The 24,504-nt window shown below is 43.8% G+C and overlaps 1 protein-coding gene across 1 annotated transcript in view; it reads right to left on the reverse strand.

The window, feature by feature from the left end:
- Window positions 1-4,288: 4,288 nt before the first annotated feature.
- The window catches only part of LOC143767048 (uncharacterized), a 35,164-nt gene continuing 14,948 nt past the window's right edge, over window positions 4,289-24,504 (reverse strand). The window contains exons 9-14 of the mRNA XM_077255069.1: window positions 13,731-13,841; window positions 10,089-10,262; window positions 9,882-10,005; window positions 9,686-9,798; window positions 9,439-9,529; window positions 4,289-5,857 (exon numbers count right to left, since the gene is read on the reverse strand). Of these exons, the coding sequence (XP_077111184.1) occupies window positions 4,737-5,857; window positions 9,439-9,529; window positions 9,686-9,798; window positions 9,882-10,005; window positions 10,089-10,262; window positions 13,731-13,841 (1,734 nt within the window). The 3' untranslated portion in view covers window positions 4,289-4,736. The remainder of the gene's footprint in view (window positions 5,858-9,438; window positions 9,530-9,685; window positions 9,799-9,881; window positions 10,006-10,088; window positions 10,263-13,730; window positions 13,842-24,504) is intronic.

Consider the following 24,504-nt stretch of genomic DNA (forward strand, 5'->3'; position numbering starts at 1 on the left):
TCCGGCATGATTGTAAATGGCCGGTATGTGTCGCACAGGGAGTCTGCGCTGTAAGCCTGTAGTATTGGTGTTCTGGGACCTGTAGTCCCACAAGTATTTGTATAGTTAAAAGGGAGGCTAGCAGGGTTAGTTGGAGAGCTGGGCAGGACTGACTAACCACACACACCCCTCCCACCTATGGGGGCAGTTACAGGTATATAATGTGACCAGGGTTGGGTCACATGTTCAGAGTGTATGGACCAGAATTGTCAGTGTGAGGTCCTGGAATGGTCAGAGTGCTGGAATGTCCTGGAGTGGACTGGATTCATGGAAGCACATGGTGAGGCCATGGACTGAGGGCCTATGTGTTGGAAGTTCCTGGGACTGAACTTCCTGAATAGCACACGGAAAGGCCGTATCTGCAGAATCTGTGATGGCTACTGTGTTGGGGAAGCTACAGTTCCGTCTGTGGGTCTGGACTATCTGAAGTGCTCTGGTCACAAGGACAGTTATCCCAGTTCGGCAGCTTCCCTGGAAACCAGGACTGACAGTAGTCAGTGTGTGAAGCAGGAGCTCCTGTAAGGTAACTCCAGGTAAAGGGAGTTACGGGCAGAGAAGTATCTGCCATTGGAACAGACTGTCGGTGGTTAATGTGTTCTGTTGATGTATATAATGAACTGTTTGTGATGCGGTTTATGAGTTTAAATAAACCAGAATAGACTGTTTTTGTGAGAGACCGTGCCTGAGTGTTTTAATCCCGTGTTGCCCAGTGAGTGTCCCCCAACGCACTCAGGGAGCGCTAGCTCACAAATGATGGAGTTTAGTGCTGCATATGTTAGAGTGTCCATACAAACAGCATAAAGCAATGAGTGATCATCACAGCAGTGTAATTGTAGCTTGTATTAGTTTAATATCTGCCCTTGTCAGTTGACAAGAGACTTGTGTTGTCTATTGAGGCCTTTTGAAGACATTACAAAAATTGTTAGTATGGTCAACTGTGGCATCAACTTTGGTAATGTGCAAAAGTTTTAGGAAGGTGTGAAAAAAATGCTAAAAAGTGTAAATAGCTTAATTTTATCAATTGACAAAGTGCAAAGAAAAAAAATGAATATCTAAAGCAACTCAATATTTGATCTAGCCACCCTTTGTCTTAAAAAAAAAAAGCATCAAATCAATTCTGTTATTTACTTTTGCATGCAATATTTGGAAGAACATGGCAGAGAGGTTGTTCCAAACAACTTTGAAAACTAAGCACAATTCTTTGGTGGCTGTAGACTTGCGCAAATCCATCTGTGTATCACAGACAGACTTGATAATGTTGATATCAGGGCTCTGTGGTGGTCATACAATCACTTCCACAACTTTGTGGTGGTCATACTATTGTGCATGTCCTCTCTATTCCTGCTTCACTCATCGGTTGATGCTGAGTGGCTATTTAATAGCCCTGTTTTATTCCTGAGATTTGTGGCTCTGGCCAGTCCAGAAGCTATGGGGTTAAATTCTGTTAGGTTGTATTTCTTCCTGCTGTCTGTACTGGGTGGGGCTGGTCACTATTTAAACCCCTGAGAACCAGTTCTCAGTACCTGGTGGGGCTGTTCACTATTTAAACCCCTGAGAATCAGTTCCCATTTTGACAATAGTCCTAGTATATACCACTCTACTGTGCTCATGTGTTTTCCTTATTATTCACACTCTTTGACCTCAGCTGGACATTTGACAACCCACTTGTTGTACGATTTTGTCCCTGATGTTGACTTTTGTTTTTGACCCTGCTTAGTAATCCTTCCTGCCTTTGGTTTGTTCCTCTGGTCGGCAGACCTTTTGACAATCTATTGGACCCCATTGTAAGACCAGATAAATGTAGAGGGGTTCAATGGTGGGGTCAAGGTTACACTGGAATCTGCCAGACCGAGTGGCTTGTGCCAAGTCTGTCTGAGAGAACCATTTCTGAGCCTGCGGCCTCTGATAGATGTGACAACCATCACTCCCAGGACTCCTAGTTCTTTTTTATGCTGAAGATAATTTTTATAGAAGACCTGACACTTGCTACAAAAAAATTGATGTAAAGAAGGCCTTTCACCATTTTTTAATAGATATTGAGCCAGACACACAACGTAACAATGGCTGCACTGTGTAATAAAACTTTTTTAGTTTGTGTGACGACACAGCATTTCTTCTTAATTATGCCAGACATAAATTCTGCAGTCCCAGAATCAGACTGTTGTCTGAAATATTGACTCTTTGTGTAAGTTGAATTGGTATTTTTAAATGGATGAATGGTTTACCTGTTCTATCAGCTCCTAGTGTTTATTGTACTGTTTTATTTGCAAATGAGGGATGCAGGATCACTGAGCAATGATGTTTACTAATATTTTGATTACACATTGTATCGGGCCATGCAGTTTGTTGACTTGCAAACATTGAAGGATAAACTATAAATAATCAAACAATGCGTGTTAACCTCATTCCACCTGCCCTTTGACCTGTGAATGACGGCTTGAAGGACAAATGTGAATGATCTAAGGAGACTTTGCCTCTGTTCCAAGAGAGTCTACAGGATGTTAGCTTAGAGGACCATGGCCCCAGCCGGAATAGCACAGATATGCTTGATTGACAAGCAATGAACCCCCAGAGTGTCTTGAAGAATCCAGGTTGGGACAATCAGGTCACCTCACTTCTCTTGGTTAGCTTCCTAAGCTTGTCACTACCTCCTCTTTGTGGGGTCCCTCCAAAAGTGGGGCATCACTGGTGGGAGTATTCGGCCCTGGAAGCAGCTCTAATCCTGGTGAGTCAGCAGAAGAGTAAGGCTACTTTCACACTAGCGTCGGGCTCGTTCCGTCGCTGTGCGTCGGGCCGACGTTCCCGACGCTAGCATTGTCTCCGCCGCACAACGGGGGCAGCGGATGCATTTTTCCAGCGCATCCGCTGCCCCATTGTGAGGTGCGGGGAAGTGCGGGGAGGTGGGGGCGGAGTTCCGGCCGCGCATGCGCGGTCGGAAAAGCGGACCGTCGTGAGCAAAAAACGTTACATGTAGCGTTTTTTGCTCCCGACGGTCCGCCACTGCACGACGGGTGCGACGTGTGGCAATCCGTCACAATGCGTCACTTAATGTTAATCAATGGTGAAAAAACGCATCCTGCAAACACTTTTGCAGGATGCGTTTTTTCGGCAAAACGACGCATTGTGACGGAATGCAGTTAACGCTAGTGTGAAAGTAGCCTAAGACTGTAATTTGCACTATCTTGGGTTTTTTGCTGGGACTGTTCTATATACTGTTGTTTATTGGTGGTTCAATACATTACTTCCACACTGTTTTACCCTCACCCTATGTTGTTTTAGAGACATATTCTTCAAATAGAGGCTGGACAGATTGTTTAATGAATCCTGCATTGAGCAGGGGGTTGGACACGATAACCCTTGAGGTCCCTTCCAATCTAACATTCTAACATATTATGAAAGTAGTGGTAACTTGTGAGTTAACTGTTTTTACGTGTTTTAGGTGTCATTTTTGACTGGGAGCGTGTACATCTTCTGCCTGTATGAGCTTCCAGTCATAAGTAGGCAGCAACATACTAGAGAGAGAACACTCTAACAATAACTTAAGCTTCTCAGTATGTGAGATGTAAGGTTACAGCTCTGATCTCCTCGTCTCACCTCCTGCATGATTAAACAGTGTTGGGTATATAGTACAGAAGACTCACACCTTTCAAATAAGGTTGGTGTGAAGAAGAGGGGCAGCACAACCGAGTTTAGCTATGTCACATTATAAACCCTTCTATCAGCTCTTCTCCTCACATAACACTGTCGGCTCTGCTGAATGGCCCTGCTCTACTGCCTCTCCAGCATATAGAGCTCAACTTGTAAGCTCAGCCATATATCCCAACTAGATAAACTGATGATATACCTCACAATGATATTCATAATTGTACACATAGACCATGTATGTAATATAAATGTACCCTGATAGTCTATTTTATATGTGGCATTCTGCACATAATCCTGAATGCTTAGAATGGACAATGCTACTGTCTACATCCCACTCAATGAAACATTAATAAAATATACAGAATTAAATATACATTTGCATTAATTGATGATGATGAAATGAAGAATAAGTAGGACCACAACTTGAGCCTTCCTTATATTGCTGTCCAATTTACTTTTCCAATGTAGCACACACAGCTTGCTTCTCTATTCTTTGGATTGTACAAGGTGCAGTCATATAAAGAGAATCGACTCACCACAGCTTGTATGTGGCTACACCCAGAACTTGTAACTCGTCTAAAAAGCAGCACAACATTCCTTTAAAAAAAATTATTTGTTCTTTATTTATTAAATGGCAGCTGATTACAGACATGAACAAAATTAGTATAGAGAAAAGAAAAATAAATCACGTTTGGGCTGACACGTATCTGACCTCGGGGCCCTTATTCTTTGCCCACAATTTATGAAATGAATATACAATCCTTTTAAAACTAGTGACAATTATGGACTCATGCCTGTACTTCCTATATATGACGTAAAATGCTACAATATAAAATCCATGCAATTGATTATAAAAATACAAAATCACGCGTACACATATATTAGAAATAAAAAGGAGATAATATAGTATTAAATCTAACCAATGTTCAAGACCAGTCAGGTGGGTAGATTTAAACATTAATATCCAATAAGCTTCTTTATTTAGGAGCGCTCTTCTCTGTTATCCACCCCGAACTGCTCTGATAACTGTTTCTGTAAAACATTTACCACATTCAGGACATGAATATGGAATCTCCCATGTTTTGATGGTCAAGAGGTGGCTTCTCTCCTGTGTGACTTCTCCGATGTGTAACAAGACCTGACTTGTGTTTAAAACTTTTCCCACATTCTAAACATGAAAATGGCTTCTCCTCTCTGTGAATTTTTTGATGATCAACAAGATTTGGCTTCCGAGAAAAACATTTCCCACATTCTGAGCATGAAAATGGCTTCTCTCCTGTGTGAGTTTTTTCATGGTCAACAAGATTTACTTTCTGAGAAAAACGTTTCCCACATTCTAAACATGGATATGGCTTCTCCCCTGTATGACGCTTCTGATGTACAACAAGATGTGATTTTCGGATAAAACATTTCCCACATTCTGTGCATAAGAATGGTTTTTCCCCAGTGTGAATTTTCTCATGTGTAGCAAGATCTGACCTTTTTTTAAAACATTTCCCACATTCTGAGCATGAAAATGGCTTCTCCCCGGTGTGAGTTTTTTGATGGTCAACAAGACTTGATTTTCGAGAAAAAAATTTCCCACATTCTAAACAGGCAAATGGTTTTTCCCCACTGTGACTTCTCTCATGTCTAATAAAATGCGATGGACAGTTAAAACACGCCCCACACTCTAAACAGGAGTACCGCTTTTCCCCAGTTTGACTTCTCTCATATGTAATAAGATGCGATTTCTCTGTAAAACATTTCCTGCAAATAGAACATGAAAATGATTTCTGCCCAATTTGAGTTTTTCGATGTTCACGATTATAAGATTTCCATGTATAAAATTTCTCACATTGTGAACATGGAAATTCCTTTCCTTCTGTATGACTTTTCATAGGTTTAACAAGGTGAGATATGTCTACGTAACATTTTCCACATTTTAGACATTCAAAGACATTTTCTCCTTCTTGAGATCTTTCATGTTCATCATCTGTTTGGTTATTTTCCTTAACAGTCTGTAATGCATCAGAATATCGGTCCTGTTGAAAAGGATCAGATGATAGATCTTCACTGTGAAGGGCTGACGGTATAACTTCAATAATGGCATACTCTTCATCTGCTTCTTGTTTGATTCCATGATCATCTGCTTTAAAATCAGAAGATATCACACATGTTCTGATACAGTCACCTGTCAAGATGAAAAATGGATTTTTATACATTTGAGTTTTAATATTCATGTTTACATTTTAATATTTGTATATAAACATTTCCATACAAATTGCATGACATGTAGAAGAATTGAAACTCAGTAGAAGGCACAAATGCATGTGAAAAACTTCTGCTAAAACACTATGTAATATCATGTAGCGTTGTTATTAATTGGGTTATTAAGGCATTTCCTATTGCTCTTGTAACCATAAGTTTACATTTTTTGAAGCAATGACAAGTTTCTGAATACAAATTGTAATACAAAGCTTGGAAACATCCCTTTATACTCATACATATGTATATAATACATTTTTCAAAAATTTGTGCTCTCCAGAAAGCATTTATTTTTAATTTGCTCCTAGTGAATTCAGCATAAGGGTGGCCATCTGACTGTAATTTTGTTAAACTGTAGAGGGCATACAAAAGGTTAAAAAAACAAATTGAAAATTAATAATCACATCACCTCTCACCTCTGTGGACACATCCGCTGCCTGCTGCGTCTCCCTTATGGTCGTCAGCACTTCTTATTGCAGGTGCAAGCTAATACCAGACTTCTTTACACTTGGCTGGAAATTTTAGCCTAGGCCTGGAAAGTCTCTGCACATTTGCGTCATAACATTGCAGCCGCGTGACATCAAAGTGTGCCATGACCTTCCAATGCACACTCTAGGCTAGGACATGTGGCCTCAATTTAGCCTGGAATGTTCTTACGCTTATTCCTTATATGATACACGTGCAAAGGGATGTCTTGCTCCTGGTCATGGCCTGATATCCTGGTCTAGCATACATAGCATATAGCTCAGGGTTTTCAGAGCACGGCAGCAGCACAAAGAGACACCAAGGACATACAAGGGACAACGAGCAGTGGCCAAAGAGAGTATTAGTTGAGTTTTTCCTAAATCTTACCTTTACTATGTCCTATGGTCTCGCCAGACACCAGAGCCTAAAAAGGGACACTGAATTCATCGCAAATAAATTTGCTACAAATCACATTTCCTAGTAAATTTCACACGATTTGGCAGTATTGAATCTTGGCAGAACCACTCATCTTTAGTCAGGAGGTTCTGAGAGCTAAGAGATTTCTTGGTCGTCATATGGCTGATTAATATCCCCTTTGTAGTGTAAAGAAAAGTTTTAGGCTTATTATCAATAGTAAAGCTTCTACATTTATCAGCTCCACAACAATTCTTGAAATAGAGTTTTACTCATACGACACAGGATCTCCATTTGATACTGGCCAGACTGAGATGTAGAGTCTAAGAAAACTCTTTGTCTTCACCTGCAGCCTAAACCTTGCAAGAGGTTATGGGCTTTGTTTCATAAACAGCAACAGTTTGTGGTCCCCTAAAGTATTAAAGAATACTGTGAGATATTGTTCTAAAGGATTATTAACTGCTCTAATGATCCAAACTCCAATAATTGCTGTTATAACAATTGTGTGAGGTTCTGATGAAGAGTCTTCAGTTATGTCTCTAGGACATAGTGTTGTTTGCAGTGACTGTGAGGAGTCTGTGTGGTGGTGACCAGATTGCTGTTACTTACAAATAAATAAATACTTGAGATCTATACTCAAAGCTATTATGCTAGAATTTTTAAAGGATTTTTACTATTTTTTTTAATATTAGACAGTGTAGGACTGTCCCGATCAGAGTTACCTTGACGAGGTGGGATGGCTTTTGTGCTATTTTTTTTTATCAAAAAACAGTATTACTAAAAACTCTGTGTTATTTAAATGCACTTTTGCTTTTTTACTTACCGTAGTTATATCAGGGTTTTTGCTTACTTTTTTTCTCTTGTAGGGTTTAATGTTTTGTGGCCAATGTGAACATGCGTTTAACCTCTGCATGTGTACCAACTCAAGTTAAGCTCAATTTTTGTGTTTCATTTGCTTCATAAACAGCAACAGTTTGTGGTCCCCTAAAGTATTAAAGAATACTGTGACATATTGTTCTAAAGGATTATTAACTGCTCTAATGATCCAAACTCCAATAATTGCTGTTATAACAATTGTGTGAGGTTCTTATGAAGATATTATGCTAGAATTTTTAAAGGATTTTTACTATTTAATTTCTGTTTTTATATCCTTATTTCATCATTTATAACACAGCAATATATTCTGTCCTTGTCTTCCCCTGCTCACACGAGCTTTGGCTCCCTCTCCCCCGGCCATGAATTTTATCTGGATTTATTATCAATAAAGGATTCAAGTTGTGAAGACTGGTGAGTGCCCTCATTTTTTCTTTAGATTTGCGTTCCATCTAGGTCCCCCGCACACTGCGCAAGTGCCATTTCCCATACGCCCCTGTTGCTCTGCGTCACACGTCACCTCCAGGCGCTCTCCCTCTTTCTGCCCCGCCCCATTTCCTGCCCCTGATCTATTTACTCCACTTGCCACCAATGATGGCCTACACCACCGCCGACCATCCTGCCTCAGGACCCACAGGTACTGTATGCGACGGTTCCTTCATGCGCTTCCCGCACTTTCTATACCGCATGCTCCATTGTTTACATGCTCCATTTTCGTTACATGCACCCCATCCCCTGTCCGTGCTATACCGGATGTACTCTTGTTCCTCTTGTCCCAGTGGTAGGTGCGCTTTCTATCTACAATATCTCTATGGCTCTGTTTTTATGGCATTTTTGCAGGCAACCCGGTCTGTTTCTCCCTCTGTTTCTCTCTTTTTTCGCTTGTCCTCTCTTTTTCTCCTTTTTTTACTGTGATATGACATTCCTCCCTTTACCCCCCTCAGGAGCCGCTGTGTTCTCTCTTGACACTGCTCACCTCCCCTGTTCTCCACCCTATAAGGTCAGTTATGTTCTACACTTTGCATACATGTTTTATACCAGCGTTTGCTTGTTTCAGCTTGACACTTTACAAGTATCTACTGTACCATGTGGTCCATGTTTCATGTACTAAAAAGGCATTGCTGTCCACTTTCTCTGCCCTCGCCCCTTTGCCTTGCAGCATTCCATCCTAGATTCTTGCTTTCATCCTATAGGCCGGGCATCTATTGTACATATTGTATATATTTTCATATTGTGTATATTGTATATAGTATTTCTGTCTACATGGGTATCCCTGTTAATTTTGTACGCCCTCTACTTCTGGCATCCTGCTCGCACCCTTCTTGCATTATTATATGCATATGTTGACTGTTGCTTATTTCTATGTTTTTTATATGTTTTTTTTATATGTGGTTTATGATTTCTAATACATTTTTTTCTGTATCTTTACAGTGAGGTTTGATAAAGGCCCATGTAAGGGTCGAAACGTTACCTCAACCTTTTGATTTTGTCACTGTGGTGTTCCTATTAAAATCTTCACATTTATGACGCAAAAGCATATTTTGAGTGCGGTTGTTTTCTTCTATTTCTCATTTTTTCTCATACATGGAACAGCAATATATTCATCCATATTCATTAAGTATTTTGGCTGGAGAAATTAAGCTAAAGCTGAGAAACCTTAAAGATCACAAAGCTCACAACAGATAACACACAATGGTACCAATTAGTGACTGAGAAGAATCTGTGACTTCTCTGAATTTAGTGATTACTACTCACTTGAGTAGTCGTCTGTAGGAATTTCCACTTTATACCACTCTTCATCTGTCACATATGTCTCTGGAGTATTAGTGTGGGTCAGATTTTCACCCTGAATGAAATATTGTAAAAGTTACAGACAGATGAAGTCACATCTATCATCAGCGTTAATCCGGTCATCTTCTCCATTCTCATCAAACAAGTATGAAAAGACTGAACACAAGACCTTTACAACAGTCTACAAATCATAGGGAAGATCTCATGATACCTTCTCTACCTCTACCTGATGATCATGAGGAACACTGGAATTTTCTTCTGAACACTCCTGTGGAAGAAGAGGACAGGGACATCTTTCTGGTGTTGTCCTCTTATTGGATAGAACTGTAGGAAACACATACAGGGACTGAATTCATTCTTTACATCCAGATAAATAGAGGCCATGTATATTTATTCCTGTCTATTACCTGGTGATGTGAGGGGCTGGGGAACCTCCATCATAATGTCCTTGTACAGATCTTGGTGTCCTTCTAAATACTCCCATTCCTCCGTGGAGAAATAGATGGTGACATCCTGAAACCTTATAGGAACCTGACACATACAATGATACCATCATCACCCCGATCCCTTCAAAGCATTACTGTATAATGTCCCAGCATTCCTAACAGTGTCACCTCTCCAGTCAGCAGCTCAATCATCTTGTAAGTGAGTTCTAGGATCTTCTGGTCATTGATGTCCTCATGTATCAGGGGGTGAGGTGGAGGCCCCTTGATTGTGCTCAGCATTCTTTCCCATCCCTCAGATACAGGGGCCTGACAGCGCTCACTAGAGGTCTTCTTCACTACTGTGTATTCCTGGTTATGGAGAGACACATTAATAAACCTCACTACAGACATTTCCAGAGTCCTCACCTCTCCAGTTCTGTCCATCTGTTATTCCCATAGATAAGAAAGATGTAATGTGACATCCCCAGAATCTCTCACCTCTCCAGTAAGCCGGAACAGGATCTCTAGGGTGAGGTGTAATATCCTCTCTGCTGTCTTTTCCCTGTTTTTATCCATCCGTGATGGGTCAATCAGTAAAATTCTCTAGATGATCCAATATTGTATAGACCTAAATGAGAAGAAGAAAGGAAATAGTAAAATCTTATTAAAATATAATTTCTTGAGATATTAGGGAGAATCATATGAGGAAATATATACAAAACAACATTATAAGTTACAGCAGGCATTGTTTTACTAAGGACAGAAGTTGTCAAACTGATAAGTTTTATAAAACTTTTTAAAACTTTATAAAGCGGTAAGGAGATACTTTGACAGAGGTGTAGCTGTGGATATAGCGTTTTTGTACTTTGCAAAAACATTTGAGACTGTCCACATAAATGCCTGATGAGTAAATTAAGGTCTATAGGCTTACAAAGTAAGTTTTGTAATCAGATTGAAAACTGGCTCCAAGACCGCATCAAGAGACTTGTAGTGAATGACTGCTACTCTGAATGATCTCCCGGTTGTACTTGGTGACCCCAAGGTTCAGTGCTGATATCAATATTATTCAACTTATTTTTATTATAAAGAAGACTGGATGAATAGTTTGGTTTCTATTTTTGCAGATGACAACAAGGTTTGTAATATAGTGTAGTCTATGGAAAATGCGTAAGGAGGTGGTGGAGAACCTCTTTACTTCTCTCTCTCTCCCATGTGCTTGGCCCATACGTGGTACCCGGATGGTGTACCCGTTTCGTAATGTCTGTATTTTTTATGCTTTGTGTATTAATGTATTGCCTTTTTATTCCTATGTTCTGAGCTGTGTTAGAAATGTTTGATAATGTTCATTATGGTATTTGCCTGTATGTTAGAGACAGGGACAGAAGGGGTTAACTCAGGGGGTTGGGTTAACAGTCCCAGAAAGGAGCAGGAAGTTCCTGCTCCTCAATTGGAGCTGGGGGAGGTTTGCCTACGGCAGGACGTGCTCCCCTGTGGGGAGCTGACCAAACCCCAGGAGGGGAAAAGACTGCTGCCCCGAACCCACGAGCAGTGAAACGGGAACCAGCACTAGGTAGGTGCCCCGCCGAAGGGACTTTAGGCATCCAGATTCTGGCATATGGACTACTTCCTCTTTTAGCCGCCGTGGCTGCTGTGGGTGCAGCCGTGGACGTCGTTAGGGAGAGAGTGGGAAGCTTGATTAATTTCCTGCAATTACATTTTTCTTCATTCTACTTATTACTACCTCCCCTACGCGTTCAATAAAATGTTATCCCTGTTGGATTTTAACTGAGTCCCTGGATATTGTTTGCTTGTGCTGTAACGACTGTGGAGAAGAGGTAATTCATCTGGGTTATATCTGTCCTGTCAATTTCATGTACAAAGGGCCGGGGTGATTGCTGACTGTATGCACAGTGGACTCTGTTCTTCGACTGTAGTTTTAAGTGACTCGGCTAGGACTACCACCCCGTTCCACCTTGTTACAAATGTACATAACTTACAGGCTGATTTGGAAAAACTGAGTGTTTAGGCATCTATTTGTCACATTAATTTCAATGTGAAGATATGTAAAGTTATGCACATAGGCAAAAACCATAAGAAAGGACATCATTCTAGGAGGAGTAAAACTAGGAAAGTTACTTGTATATAAGGATCTTTACAGAAGTATGGGTGTACTTGTAGATTACTACAGACCAAAAAACAAAACATACATGTACAAGGAACAAAAGTGACACCTAGAAATCCACAACCATTAAAAATTAATCAACGGTGTCAGTACGGATGAGACTGTGAACCACTCGGATCAAATAGAAAACCAAAAAAAAAGGGGAAAAAAATGAGGAGGTTAGGCTGTAGGTTTAAAGTAAAGGGATAGAGAAATAATGATAAAAATATCCTTTATTGAAAACAAGTATGAGGGCAAGTGGTAGCACAGAGGTGCACACATACAATAAAATTACATAATAGACAGCACAAAATGGAAAAAGATGTGTATTGAGGGAATAGTATCAATCCTAAATAGAGATTAAAGTTAGTAAAAGTGCAACCGTGCTATTAATCATAAAAAAAGCATGAGTTGTATTCCTGTATATAGTACTTGGTGTTGATATAGGTCTAATGAGGAGGGCATATATACAGGTGCTAATTTATTTCAGTTCTTCAATACATAAAAAAGTGAAACTCATTATATAGAGTCATTACAGATAGAGTGATCTATTTCAAGTGTATATTTCTGTTAATGTTGATGATTATGGCTTACAACCAATTAAATCCCAATCGTCAGGGGGTACAGTGCGTGTGGGGGCTGGTGGGTTTAAGTACCCACTGTAATCAATGATCGATGAGGCAAACATGTGCGGAGCATGACACCCGTCAGGAACCATAAGTCAGCCCAGCGGCCGTGTAATTCAGCGGGGGCATCACCAACCATGCGATGAGCCAGCTGACTCGTCACATGACGGATCGCCCTAGCAACATAGGGACGCCAACGCCGGGAATATTCAGAACCCGGGGAGCGCATGCTCACATCTGTTGCCGATCATTAAAAGGGAAAGAACATAATAGAACTGATAAATAATGGAGACAATAGCGTGAATGTTGGGATGGATGTATAAGGTGATTGACTATACCCTCTATTATATCCCCTTACAGCTTGGATCCAAATCCTTCCCACACCTCAAGTTCACTCTCCATCTTCAAACCTCTCACAAAAAAAGTTACTGGGCTCCTTGCTTCTTCTTGCTCTACAACCTGCACTAAGAGTATTCCATCACATCTCCTTGAGCGCCGCTTGCCTATATGCCCACCTACTAAAATATGTAACCCCTCTCTTCCAGTATCTTTCCCTCCTCCTTCAAACAAGCAGTCATAACCTCTTTGCTTAAAAAAAAATCCCTCTACCAGAATTGCACTGCTAACTACAGACTGGTCTCTAATCTTCCCCTCATCTCTAAACTCCAACAAGCTTAGTCCACTCTGGGCTGATCCTCTATCTCTCAGATAACTCCCTTCTTCCATTTACAACCTGATTTCTATTATTTTCCCTCTACTGAAATTGCCCTTACTAAAGTTTAAACAACCTATTAACAGCTGAAACTTAGGGTGCAGTCAGACGGCCATATAAATCGTAACGAGATCGGATCTCAGTACTTGGCCATCTCTCCTGCCGCCCCCAAACGTAACAGCTGCACAGAAATATATGAAGCTATCATTCTCGGTTCGGGAGAGCTGCCGGCCAGACCATCATTTTCTTTTTATTGTGAAGTAAACAACAAATAGGACAAAATAGCTGAAAACTTCAGTGTACATAACTATTCAACCCCCTAAAGTCAGTACTTTGTAGATCCTACTTTTGCCACAAAACAGCTGCAAGTCTCTCTGGATAAGTCTCTGTGAGCTTTCCACATCTTGCCACAAGGATTTTGCCCATTCTTCAGGGCAAAACTGCTTCAAGTTAAACCGAAAAAACAAAATTAACTGGAGTAAAAGTTGGCTATGCATGAAAAATAGGAGCATGTTCACACCGGCCATCAAACAGACAAAACCCAAGATAGAAACAAAATAAACAAATTCCCTGCTGTAAATAAGTAAAAGCAATAGTGCATATAAATTACATCGTGTACTTAGTGAATACCGCTTTTGATTAAATAAAAAACAAAGGGTAAAAGCCATCCCACCAACATCAAGGTGTACCCAAATTCGCGATGGTCCTAACCTCTAATAAAACCTTACCCTGCATCATAGTGACATCCTGTGTAAGGGCTGAGCAAGACCAGTCCCAAACATGGACACACAGCTAGTGAGTAGCTTTTTAACCCCTTAAGGAACACTGTCAAATAAAAATATTAATATGCTAATATGGAGCAGAATTAATTTCAGCTTATTGGTTTGGCACCTCTTCAAGAGTCATTGTCTTTCATGTGGTCCCTCGTGAAAATTACCGTATATACTCGAGTATAAGCCGAGATTTTCAGCCCACTTTTTTGGGCTGAAAGTCCCCCTCTCGGCTTATACTTGAGTCATACCCAGGGGTCGGCAGGGGAGGGGGGGCTGTCTAAAAATACTCACCTAGTCCAGGCGCGGTCCCTGCAGGTCCCTGGCTTCCCCGGCGCCGGCAGCAGCAGCTTCAGCTTCTTCCTGTACTGAGTGGTCACATGGTACCGCTCATTACAGTAAATTAATATGCGGCTCCACCTCCCATAGGGGTGGAGCCGCATATTAATTACTGTATTGAGCGGTAACAGTGACGGCTCAGTACAGTTAGAAGCTGTGGCGTTGGGGAAGTAGGGACTGCACAGCGCCAGGACCAGGTGAGTATACAGGGAGGGGAGCGCAGCGCTGCGCGATAGTCACCTTTCCTCGTTCCGGGCGCCGATCTGTCTTCAGCAGTGACGCTCAGGTCAGAGGGAGCGGTGACGTAGTTAGTGTGTGCCCTCTGCTGAATGTCGGTGCTGAACATGGAGTGGCACCGGAACGAGGTGTGGGTGACTATTGAAAGTGCCGGGGGCCTGACCGACGGAGAGGTGAGTATGTGATTTTTTTTTTTTATCGCAGCAAATGGGGCAAATATCTCTATGGGGCATCTATGGGGTCATAACGTTTGTGCAGCACTATATGGGGCCATAACGTTTGTGCAGCACTATATGGGGCCATAACGTTTGTGCAGCACTATATGGGGCCATAACGTTTGTGCAGCACTATATGGGGCCATAACGTTTGTGCAGCACTTTATGGGGCCATAACGTTTGTGCAGCACTATATGGGGCCATAACGTTTGTGCAGCACTATACGGGGCCATAACGTTTGTGCAGCACTATATGGGGCCATAACGTTTGTGCAGCACTATATGGGGCCATAACGTTTGTGCAGCACTATATGGGGCCATAACGTTTGTGCAGCACTTTATGGGGCCATAACGTTTGTGCAGCACTATATGGGGCCATAACGTTTGTGCAGCACTATATGGGGCCATAACGTTTGTGCAGCACTATATGGGGCCATAACGTTTGTGCAGCACTATATGGGGCCATAACGTTTGTGCAGCACTATATGGGGCCATAACGTTTGTGCAGCACTATATGGGGCCATAACGTTTGTGCAGCACTATATGGGGCCATAACGTTTGTGCAGCACTATATGGGGCCATAATGTTTGTGCAGCACTATATGGGGCCATAACGTTTGTGCAGCACTATATGGGGCCATAAAGTTTGTGCAGCACTATATGGGGCAAGTGTCTGTATGGGGCCATAATTAACGTTTGTAGAGCACTACAGTATATAGGGCAAGTGTCTGTATGGAGCATCTTATAAGGCCATAATCAAGGTTTGTGCAGCACTATATGGGGCAAATATCTTTATGGAGCATCTTATGGGGCCATAATTAGCATTTGTGCAGCATTATATTGGGCAAATGTGTCTATGGAGCATTTTATGGGGCCATTATTAACCTTTATGCAGGATTATATGGGGCATATTTTAATATGGAACATCTTATGGGGCCATCATAAACTGCATGGAGCATTATATGGGGCTCCTGATTCAATATGGATATTCAAAAACACTTAACCTACTGATGTCTCAATTAATTTTACTTTTATTGGTATCTATTTTTACTTTTGACATTTACCGGTAGCTGCTGCATTTCCCACCCTAGGCTTATACTCAAGTCATTAAGTTTTCCCAGTTTTTTGTGGCAAAATTAGGGGGGTCGGCTTATACTCGAGTATATGCAGTAATTGCCCACCCCTGCTTTAATTGCTTGTTTTTAGAGGAAACCATAAGAAATCCTTATTTCTGTTCTGAATGTTGCAGTTTTTCCTGATGAAGGAGTTTGTTTAAGGCCGGCGTCACACTAGCCTATTGCATCCGATGTGAGAGCATCGGATGCGATATGCTAATGACACTCGGCTCCTGCTCGCAGCAGAGCAGGAGCCGAGTGTCATGCGTCTGTGCTCTGATTGTCTCGCACAGGGAGGATCGGAGCACAGCTGCGGAGGAGGTGGAGAAATGAATTTGTCCATCTCCATTGCTGGGGTCCGCTTATAACGCACATCACTCGGATGATATCCAAGTGATGTGCGTTGTCTCACTCGCACCCATAGGCTCATATGGGTGCGAGTGAGCCAAGAGTTTTCCTTGGTCCGAGACAATCGCAGCATGCTGCGATTGTCTTGGACCGAAGAAAACGGCCGACAAAAAGTCGGCTGCTGGGAGCTGCCCCATATGTTAACATTTGTCCGAGTGCAATGCGATTTTTTTAATCGCATTGCACTCGGCCGTTTAAAACGCCAGTGTGACGCCGGCCTTACTCTGAAATGCGGAAATGAATAAACCTGCTCTGTGTTTAACACCGTCATCGCCATTGGATATATTCGTGATCAGCAGTGCAGCAGAATTATCTGTTTATCTCCTTCTATTATTGCATTTACTGCTGTTTTTTTCCAGCATACGGAGCAGCATCGGGTATCTATAGCTGCACGGGAGGTGTGCCTGAGCAATACTACAGTATCTACAGCGTTTATTGCACGGGTGATGCCCTATGCCCACTTTTTCATCACTTTTTAGCTATACTCTCGGTTTTGACATACAAACACTGAAGCAAAATACTGACGTGAATAAGCCCTAACTCAAAGGCAGGGGCTCTACTGGTATCATGGATAGAGGTCAATGTTATTTTTTTTTACATTTTTCTATGAATATAAAAACTTGACATTTCCATTCCCTGTAATCTCCACCCCAGAGAGAAAGCGTCATCTGTCCCCAAACCAGAGCGCCCTCCCCTGTATACAGGAGCACAGCCAGCGTCCTATTACTGTACATATACACATGGCAGAGCTGGGGGCACTATCTCCGGGGATGGAGGGGTTACTGCCCCCTGCCCCCGCCCAGTAATGGGGAATCTCCAGCACCTACCTCCACCTGCAGAGCCGCACACCACATATATGGCTGCTCTGTGCGCACAGGACCTGGGATGAGGTCACAGTCATGTGATCAGTCCCATGCAAGGGAGGAGTCAAAGGACTCGCAGCGTGCAAGGAGCAGAGCAGAGATGTGTGTGTGTATGATGTGACTGGGGGGGACCATTTTCCATTTTGCAATTTTTCAAATGTAAAAGATTTTATTTTTTTTTTTTGCTTAGCCCCTTATCCCTGAGGTATTTTTGTTTTTACGTTCTCGTTTTTCGCTCCCCTCCTTCCCAGAGCCATAACTTTTTTATTTTTCAGTCAATATGGCCATGTGAGGGCTCATTTTTTGCGGGACGAGTTGTACTTTTGAACAACACCATTGGTTTTACCATGTCATGTACTGGAAATGGGAAAAAAATTCCAAGTGTGGTGAAATTGCAAAAAAAGTGCAATGCTACAATTGCTTTTTGTTTATTTGTTTTTTTTGCTGGGTTCATTAAATGCTAAACCTGACCTGCCATTATGATTCTCCAGATCATTACAAGTTCATAGACACCAAACATATCTAGGTTCTCTTTTATCTAAGTGGTAAGAAAATTCCAAACTTTGTTAAAAGAAACCCCCGCAATTTTCCGATACCCGTAGCTTCTCTATTTTCCGTGGTCTGGGGTTGGGTGAGGGCTTATTTTTTGTGTGTCGAGCTGACGTTTTTAATGATATCATTTTGGTGCAGATACAATCTTTTGACCATTCGTTATAGCTAGTGACATGTGGGGGTTGCCTGGTTGCTAGCAAATCCCCACATGTAATCAAGCTGGCTAACAGATGTAAATCGTTCAGCTGCGGCAAGAAAAACTAAATCTCCGAGCACTAAAAAATACTCGGAGGACCCCCGAGCATGCTCGAGAAATCTCGAGTAACGAGTATACTCGCTCATCACTAGGTACAGCATTTTAATGCAATGTCACGGCAAGTAAAAAAAACGTAATTCTGGCGTTTTGATTTTTTTCTCGCTACGCTGTTTAGCGATCAGGTTAATCCTTTTTTTATTGATAGATTGGGCGACTCTGAATGCGGCGATACCAAGTATGTGCAGGTTTGATTTGATTTTATTTATTTTTTATTTTTTTAATGGGGTGAAAGGGGGGTGATTAACTTTTTTTATATTTTTCTTTAATATTTTTTTAATTTTTCTTTACTTTTGGCATGCTTCAATAGTCTCCATGGGAGGCTAGAAGCTGCCATATCCCGATTGGCTCTGCTACATACTGTAGATGATCAGATCACCTGTATGTAGCAGAATTACTCACTTGCTATGAGTGCCGACCACAGGGTGGCGCTCATAGAAATCTGGCAATGACAACCATAGAGGTCTGCAGGAGACCTCTGGTTGTCTTGCCAACCCAAACTTTTACCGTACATGCCACTGTGTACCAGGATGGGGACATATTTACTTGGATGGGGGACTCCCAGATACTCGAATAACACCCAAGCATGCTCGGATAAGATGTTATGCAAGCATATTCGCTCATCACTAATAGTACTATCTCTTGTTATGTACAGCGCCATCACTTAGATAACGTATTCTCATTATTTTTATTAGTCACAGTGCCCTCTTTTATTACATAGTCCCCTCTCTTGTTATATACATAATGACTGCTGATGGAGCAGCTTCTGACCAGAAGACCAGTTCATCAGCCAGCTCCATTAGAGAAGCTTTCCCATGCTCCATCAGCCGACACTTAATTTTATATCTAACAAGAAAAGACGGTATGTAATAAAAACAAAAAATAATGAGAATCCGATATGTAAGGGACAGAGCTGTACATAACGAGAGGGACCAGTGTAATAAGAGATATAGATATACTAGATATACATAATGAGAAGAGGATATATTATATAGATATATATATATATTTATAGCTTGGTTGAGGAGGGGGGCCCAAACACATTTATTGCAAAGGGGCCTCAAGCTTTTAGTGTCTTCCCCTGGAGCAGAGATAGGCATATGTGATGTGTAAAAAGTGGAGCTGTGTATGATGTGTGCGGAGCAGAGCTGTGTGTATGATTTGTGTGGAGCATAGATATGTCTATGATGTGTACAGAGTAGTGTGTGTATGATATGTATGGAGCAGAGCTGTGTGTGTATGAAGTGTGCAGAGCTGTGTGTGAAAGATATGTATGGAGATGTGTGTATGATGTGTGCAGAGCAGAGCTGTGTGTGTAAGATATGTACAGAGTAGAAATATGTGTATAATGTGTAGAGAGTAGATCTGTGTGTGTGTGTAACGTGTACAGTGCGGAGCCCCGTGTGTATGATGTGTGCGAAGCAGAGCTGTGTGGGTAAGATATGTATGGAGATGTGTGTGAGGAGGAGGACCGGGGTGCAGGTACATGTGTGATGCTGGGTCTGGAACTGTCAGGGCTGCGTCCAGTGTTGCCGGGGGAAAGGATGGGGAACCGGACAGGACCCATGACCTGGTGAGAAGGGGCGTGGTGAGTAGGGGAGGAGAGAGCAGGAAGCGCGGGAAGAGTCAGAAGTTTCCCGCAGGCAGAGAGTATAGACAGGTGTGCGCCGCGCTCTGCAGACACAGAGGGAATGCGGAGCTGAGACCCGTCCGATATTACCCGAGGGCCCCACAGGAACAGGGAGCACGGAGAGCGTCGGGCGCACAGCCAGACAGTGTGAGGTGCTCGCAGTGAGGAGCGGGTGCCAGGTGCCAGATCGTGAGCTGTATTCCCCCATGTGGACAGGCGTGCGGTGGATCACGCATCGGGTAGAGACTTCCACGGTGTTACCACCATCGACTCTACAGAGTAACGGACTAGGGGCTCAACGGTAAAACTGGAGACTGCCTGTTGCCACCAGAAGCTTGTTCGTATGCTGGTGGGTAACGCCTGAAGACTCGATACCGATTGCTGGTACTATAACCCCCATCGGACTACATGCGGCTGAGGAACATTGGAGTCATGATAAGTTTAAAGGGAACCTGTCACCCTAAAATCAAAGATGAGCTAAGCCCACCAGCATCAGGGGATTATCTACAGCATTCTGTAATGCTGTAGATAAGCCCCCGATGTAACCTGAAAGAGGAGAAAAAGAGGTTAGATTATACTCTCAAAGGGGCGGTCCCGCTGCGGTCCGGTCCGATGGGCATCGCGGTCCGGTCCGGGGCCTCCCATCTTCTTACGATGACGTCCTCTTCTTGTATTCACGCCGCAGCTCCGGCGCAGGCATACTTTGTCTGCCCTGTTGAGGGGAGAGCAAAGTACTGCAGTGCGCAGGCGCCGGGAAAGGTCAGAGAGGCCCGGCGCCTGCGCACTGCAGTACTTTGCTCTGCCCTCAACAGGGCAGACAAAGTACACCTGTGCCGGAGCCGCAGCATCAAGACAAGAAGACGACGTCATCCTATGAAGATAGGAGGCCCCGGACCGGACCGCGACGCCCTTTGGACCGGACCGCAGTGGGACCGCCGCTGGGTGAGTATAATCTAACCTCTTTTTCTCATCTTTCAGGTTACATCGGGGGCTTATCTACAGCATTACAGAATGCTGTAGATAAGCCCCTGATGCTGGTGGGCTTAGCTCATCTTCGATTTTGGGGGTGACAGGTTCCCTTTAACAACAAGATTGTTGTGTTATATTGCAATCCCATTTGTTAATTACCTGTTGTCTCCCTGCATGGAGTTTTCCCTATTGTTATAATTAAATTGCATAATTGTTAATGTAGCGCCCCCCACCGCCGCAGGGCCGAGGGGTACCCGGTACCGGGCCTCTGAGTCTCTGCTCTGGGGTCGTCACGGTGGCTAGGCCCGGTCCGTGACCCTGCCGAGGGGCGTACAGTAAATAAGTATGACGGATGATGGTGGTGAAGCTGTAGTGGTGCGGTGCAGTAAATAACAAGGACACCAGGTTGCAGTCTCTTTACCTCTTTACTGAAGATCTCTGGGTCCTCAGTCCGGAATCCGGATAACCAGGCTGCGCAAGTCCGGCCGGTCCAATGGCACCTCCAGAGTTCCCTTAGCAGGTGGAAATCTGTGCCTTCCTTCCAGCGCTATGTGTTGCGGTCCTTCCCTGCTGTGCTTACAGAAAGTCCCCACAACTGTTGTGTCTGTTTCTTAAGTTCCCTCACAACTCGATTAGATGATGTTCTGCTAATCCTCCGTCCCTCCCTGATGTTCTGGTTGGGACGGCACCCGTTTGACGGGTAGGCTCGGAGCTCTTCCGGGACCCTAGAGTCGCCCCTCTCCACAAGTTGCCCCCCAAGACTGCATAGGTGATTTAAGTTAGACAGCCCGCCTTAGACTGACTGTCCTGCCGCTGTTTAGAGTATGGCTTGAAGCTGGATGTTGTAATACTCCCTCGGCGTTCCGGCCACCGGTAGTGCGCCTCAGTAGGATGTTGCCTCGGTCTTACAGCACGACTCCTACTGGTATTTCTCCTATTGCTTTGATCTCGTTTCTCACTCAGCACAATCTATCTCGCTTCTGGTCCTTCCTTGGGCACCGCCGCTATCCTGAGCAGGCACGGTCCCGTTACGTTCGTTCAAGTTGCCAAGCCTCTGTCAGGATCCCACCCCTGACAGAGACCCTACTGTATCTTCCCCCACAACACCCTCTGCCACCAGGTGTTGCCTGGTTCCAACCCAGTCAGCTTTCCCATCTCACTTCCTGCCTGACCCCCAGTTTACCCACTATGGTGGGGAGTGGCCTAGTGAATAGAACCCTTAGCTCCCCCCGGAGGCCCGACTGTGAAATGTATTGGTGTCTGTGATACCTGATCCGACGAACTCCTTCAGTGCCATCAGACGCACCATAGCTCCCCATAGTGGCGGAGCCACAGTACTGCAACGACCAGGACTCTGGGGCGCTGCACTCCCCCCTGGTTAAACACAGTACTCCGGGACTGAGAAGAAAACAACAATACAAGTTAGCAAAAAGACATACAGTTTTGTTGAGTGCAATAACAATAAGCATATTTAAACAGAGCTTCCCTTTATGGGAGGTGAGGACGCTTGAACGTTACAAACATGGTTAAATGTCATAGCAACATGCCATAAATAACTTGCTTTTACCCAACCGGGTATTCTACTAAGTGCAAAATTATTGAACAATAATTTAACATTGCCTTTAAGGACATACACTCTGAATCCACTAAAGACCTTCCTATAATCACATTATAAGGCAATTTAACTTTTTCATTCTCCTACTTTAAATTTGCAGGACCGCCTGTCCTAACGGCACCAGACCTACTGCCTCTCCTTTCTCACAGGACCGCTCCTTTCAGCCCGAGCCTTCTGTCTTTTCAACTACTATACACAGTATAGAACATAACATTACTTTCAGTTTAAGAGCACTGAGCCATCTCTATATGGCTCCTAAGAGGACTCAGGGTTCACCTTCTATCCTCGTTGTCTATCAACATTATCAAACATTTTCTATATAACATTAAACCTTCTCATTATCTTCTTACTGACATGTATGCTGGACACTACGTCTACCCCTACGGGCCTACTGCATCCTTCTTCTAGCTCTTACTTTCTTTCAGGGAACATTATCAGCATTTCTTTACAATTAACTAGTTGGATACATATAACTTTCTCATGTAAACATTATCATCACTTTCTTTCATCAAAACATTATTGCCACCTGTCTTAAAGCAATATCACCATTTAAGTGCAACAAATGAACATCCCCTTTAAGAGGGGACCAAGTCTTTATGAGGTAGCACATCTTCTCAAGCTACCAGTCCATACTCAGCAAAGGCTCCGGTGCGGTATCTTCGCAAAGAGTCTCTTGTTAAGTAAAACCATTAAGAAGCCCCTTTAAGAAGGTGCAAACTATTTACAAGCAGTTTGTATCATGCACTGTTCATGATTCAGCAGTTCTTTTCAACAATGAGGAAACAGGAAACAAAAGCAAAAGCAGAGGAAGGGATCCCGGGTAAACAAAGGGATCCCTTTAAGAGTTAACCCTAGTCGGGTTTAAAGCAGCAAAAAGCAGGGAAACAAACAGTTAACTATGTACAGTTTCAGGTTTCCGAGGTTTAGTTGGACGGCTTCCAGGGCTGCACCTGGCACTTAACCCTTCCTGGCCTGGGAAAAGTGAGGTCCAGGGTTACACCCAGTGCTGGACAAACGCCGTTAATCCGTCTTGCATGTACTGTTAAATCGGGCGCAGCGATGGAGGTCCGCGCAGCTTGAGTATGGGCATTTGCTGCAGCAGAGGTAGCGGCTGCTGCAAGATCAGTCACTGGGATGGAGTCAGCAGTTGCGGCACTAGCAGTCACTGGAGTGGTGTCGGTCGTCAGGGCAGGGTCGTCCTTCATACCTGCTTCAGATGCGGTCCCTCCGGTGCCGATCTGCTCCGTCTCCGCTGGGGTCTGGAACGCTGGTTGCGGGGCCTTGTGCTGCGACGTTGTCATCTCTGCTCGCAGCATCTCGCTTTCCGGCAGGGCCTTGCTTTCCAGCTTCGGAGCGCTGGGACTTCTTTCCTGCTCCGGACCAGATGAGGCTGCCGACAGATGTCTGGTGAGGCTCCTGATGATGGCCTTCTTCCACCCGGCCTCAGTGCTCAGCTGCGTCCGCCGGGGTCGGTCGCTGAGCTCATCCACTCCAGCCTGCAGGAATTCAGCATCAGCGGTGGAGGCCTGGTTGCGGTGCCTCTCCGGGTGGCTGGGGGAGTCCTCTGCTCCAACCCCACGCTCCGGCTCCGGGTGGCTCGCCATGGCGTCCTCCATGTCGCTCACTTCTTCTTCCTGGTCCTTTTCCCGCTCTCTCCTTCGTGGGCGGTTTCGTTTTCTTTGTCTCTGCCCACCATTGAGGATCAGGAGGCGGATCTTGGCTGCTGACGGACACGTCCTCAAGGGGCCGAGATATTTAGACTGGGCGGCCATTGTCTTTCGCGCTCTTCAGCTTGTTCACGCCCACTTCCACGCCCTTCTTCTTCTCCTGCGCTCTCCTTAGCGCTGTAATGGCGGCGGTTTTGGCGCGAACTTTTGGCGGCAAGAGACAATCCACAGTCTTTGCAATAAAATACAGTCCAAGCACAGTAAATCACAGTTCCAAGGCACACATGACCTGATTCTTCAGGCTTAAGTAGATCCTGTTCGTGACGCCAAGTTTGTAGCGCCCCCCACCGCCGCAGGGCCGAGGGGTACCCGGTACCGGGCCTCTGAGTCTCTGCTCTGGGGTCGTCACGGTGGC

This window comes from Ranitomeya variabilis, chromosome 4 (genome assembly GCF_051348905.1).
Source record: "Ranitomeya variabilis isolate aRanVar5 chromosome 4, aRanVar5.hap1, whole genome shotgun sequence".
In the NCBI taxonomy this organism is placed as follows: domain Eukaryota; kingdom Metazoa; phylum Chordata; class Amphibia; order Anura; family Dendrobatidae; genus Ranitomeya; species Ranitomeya variabilis.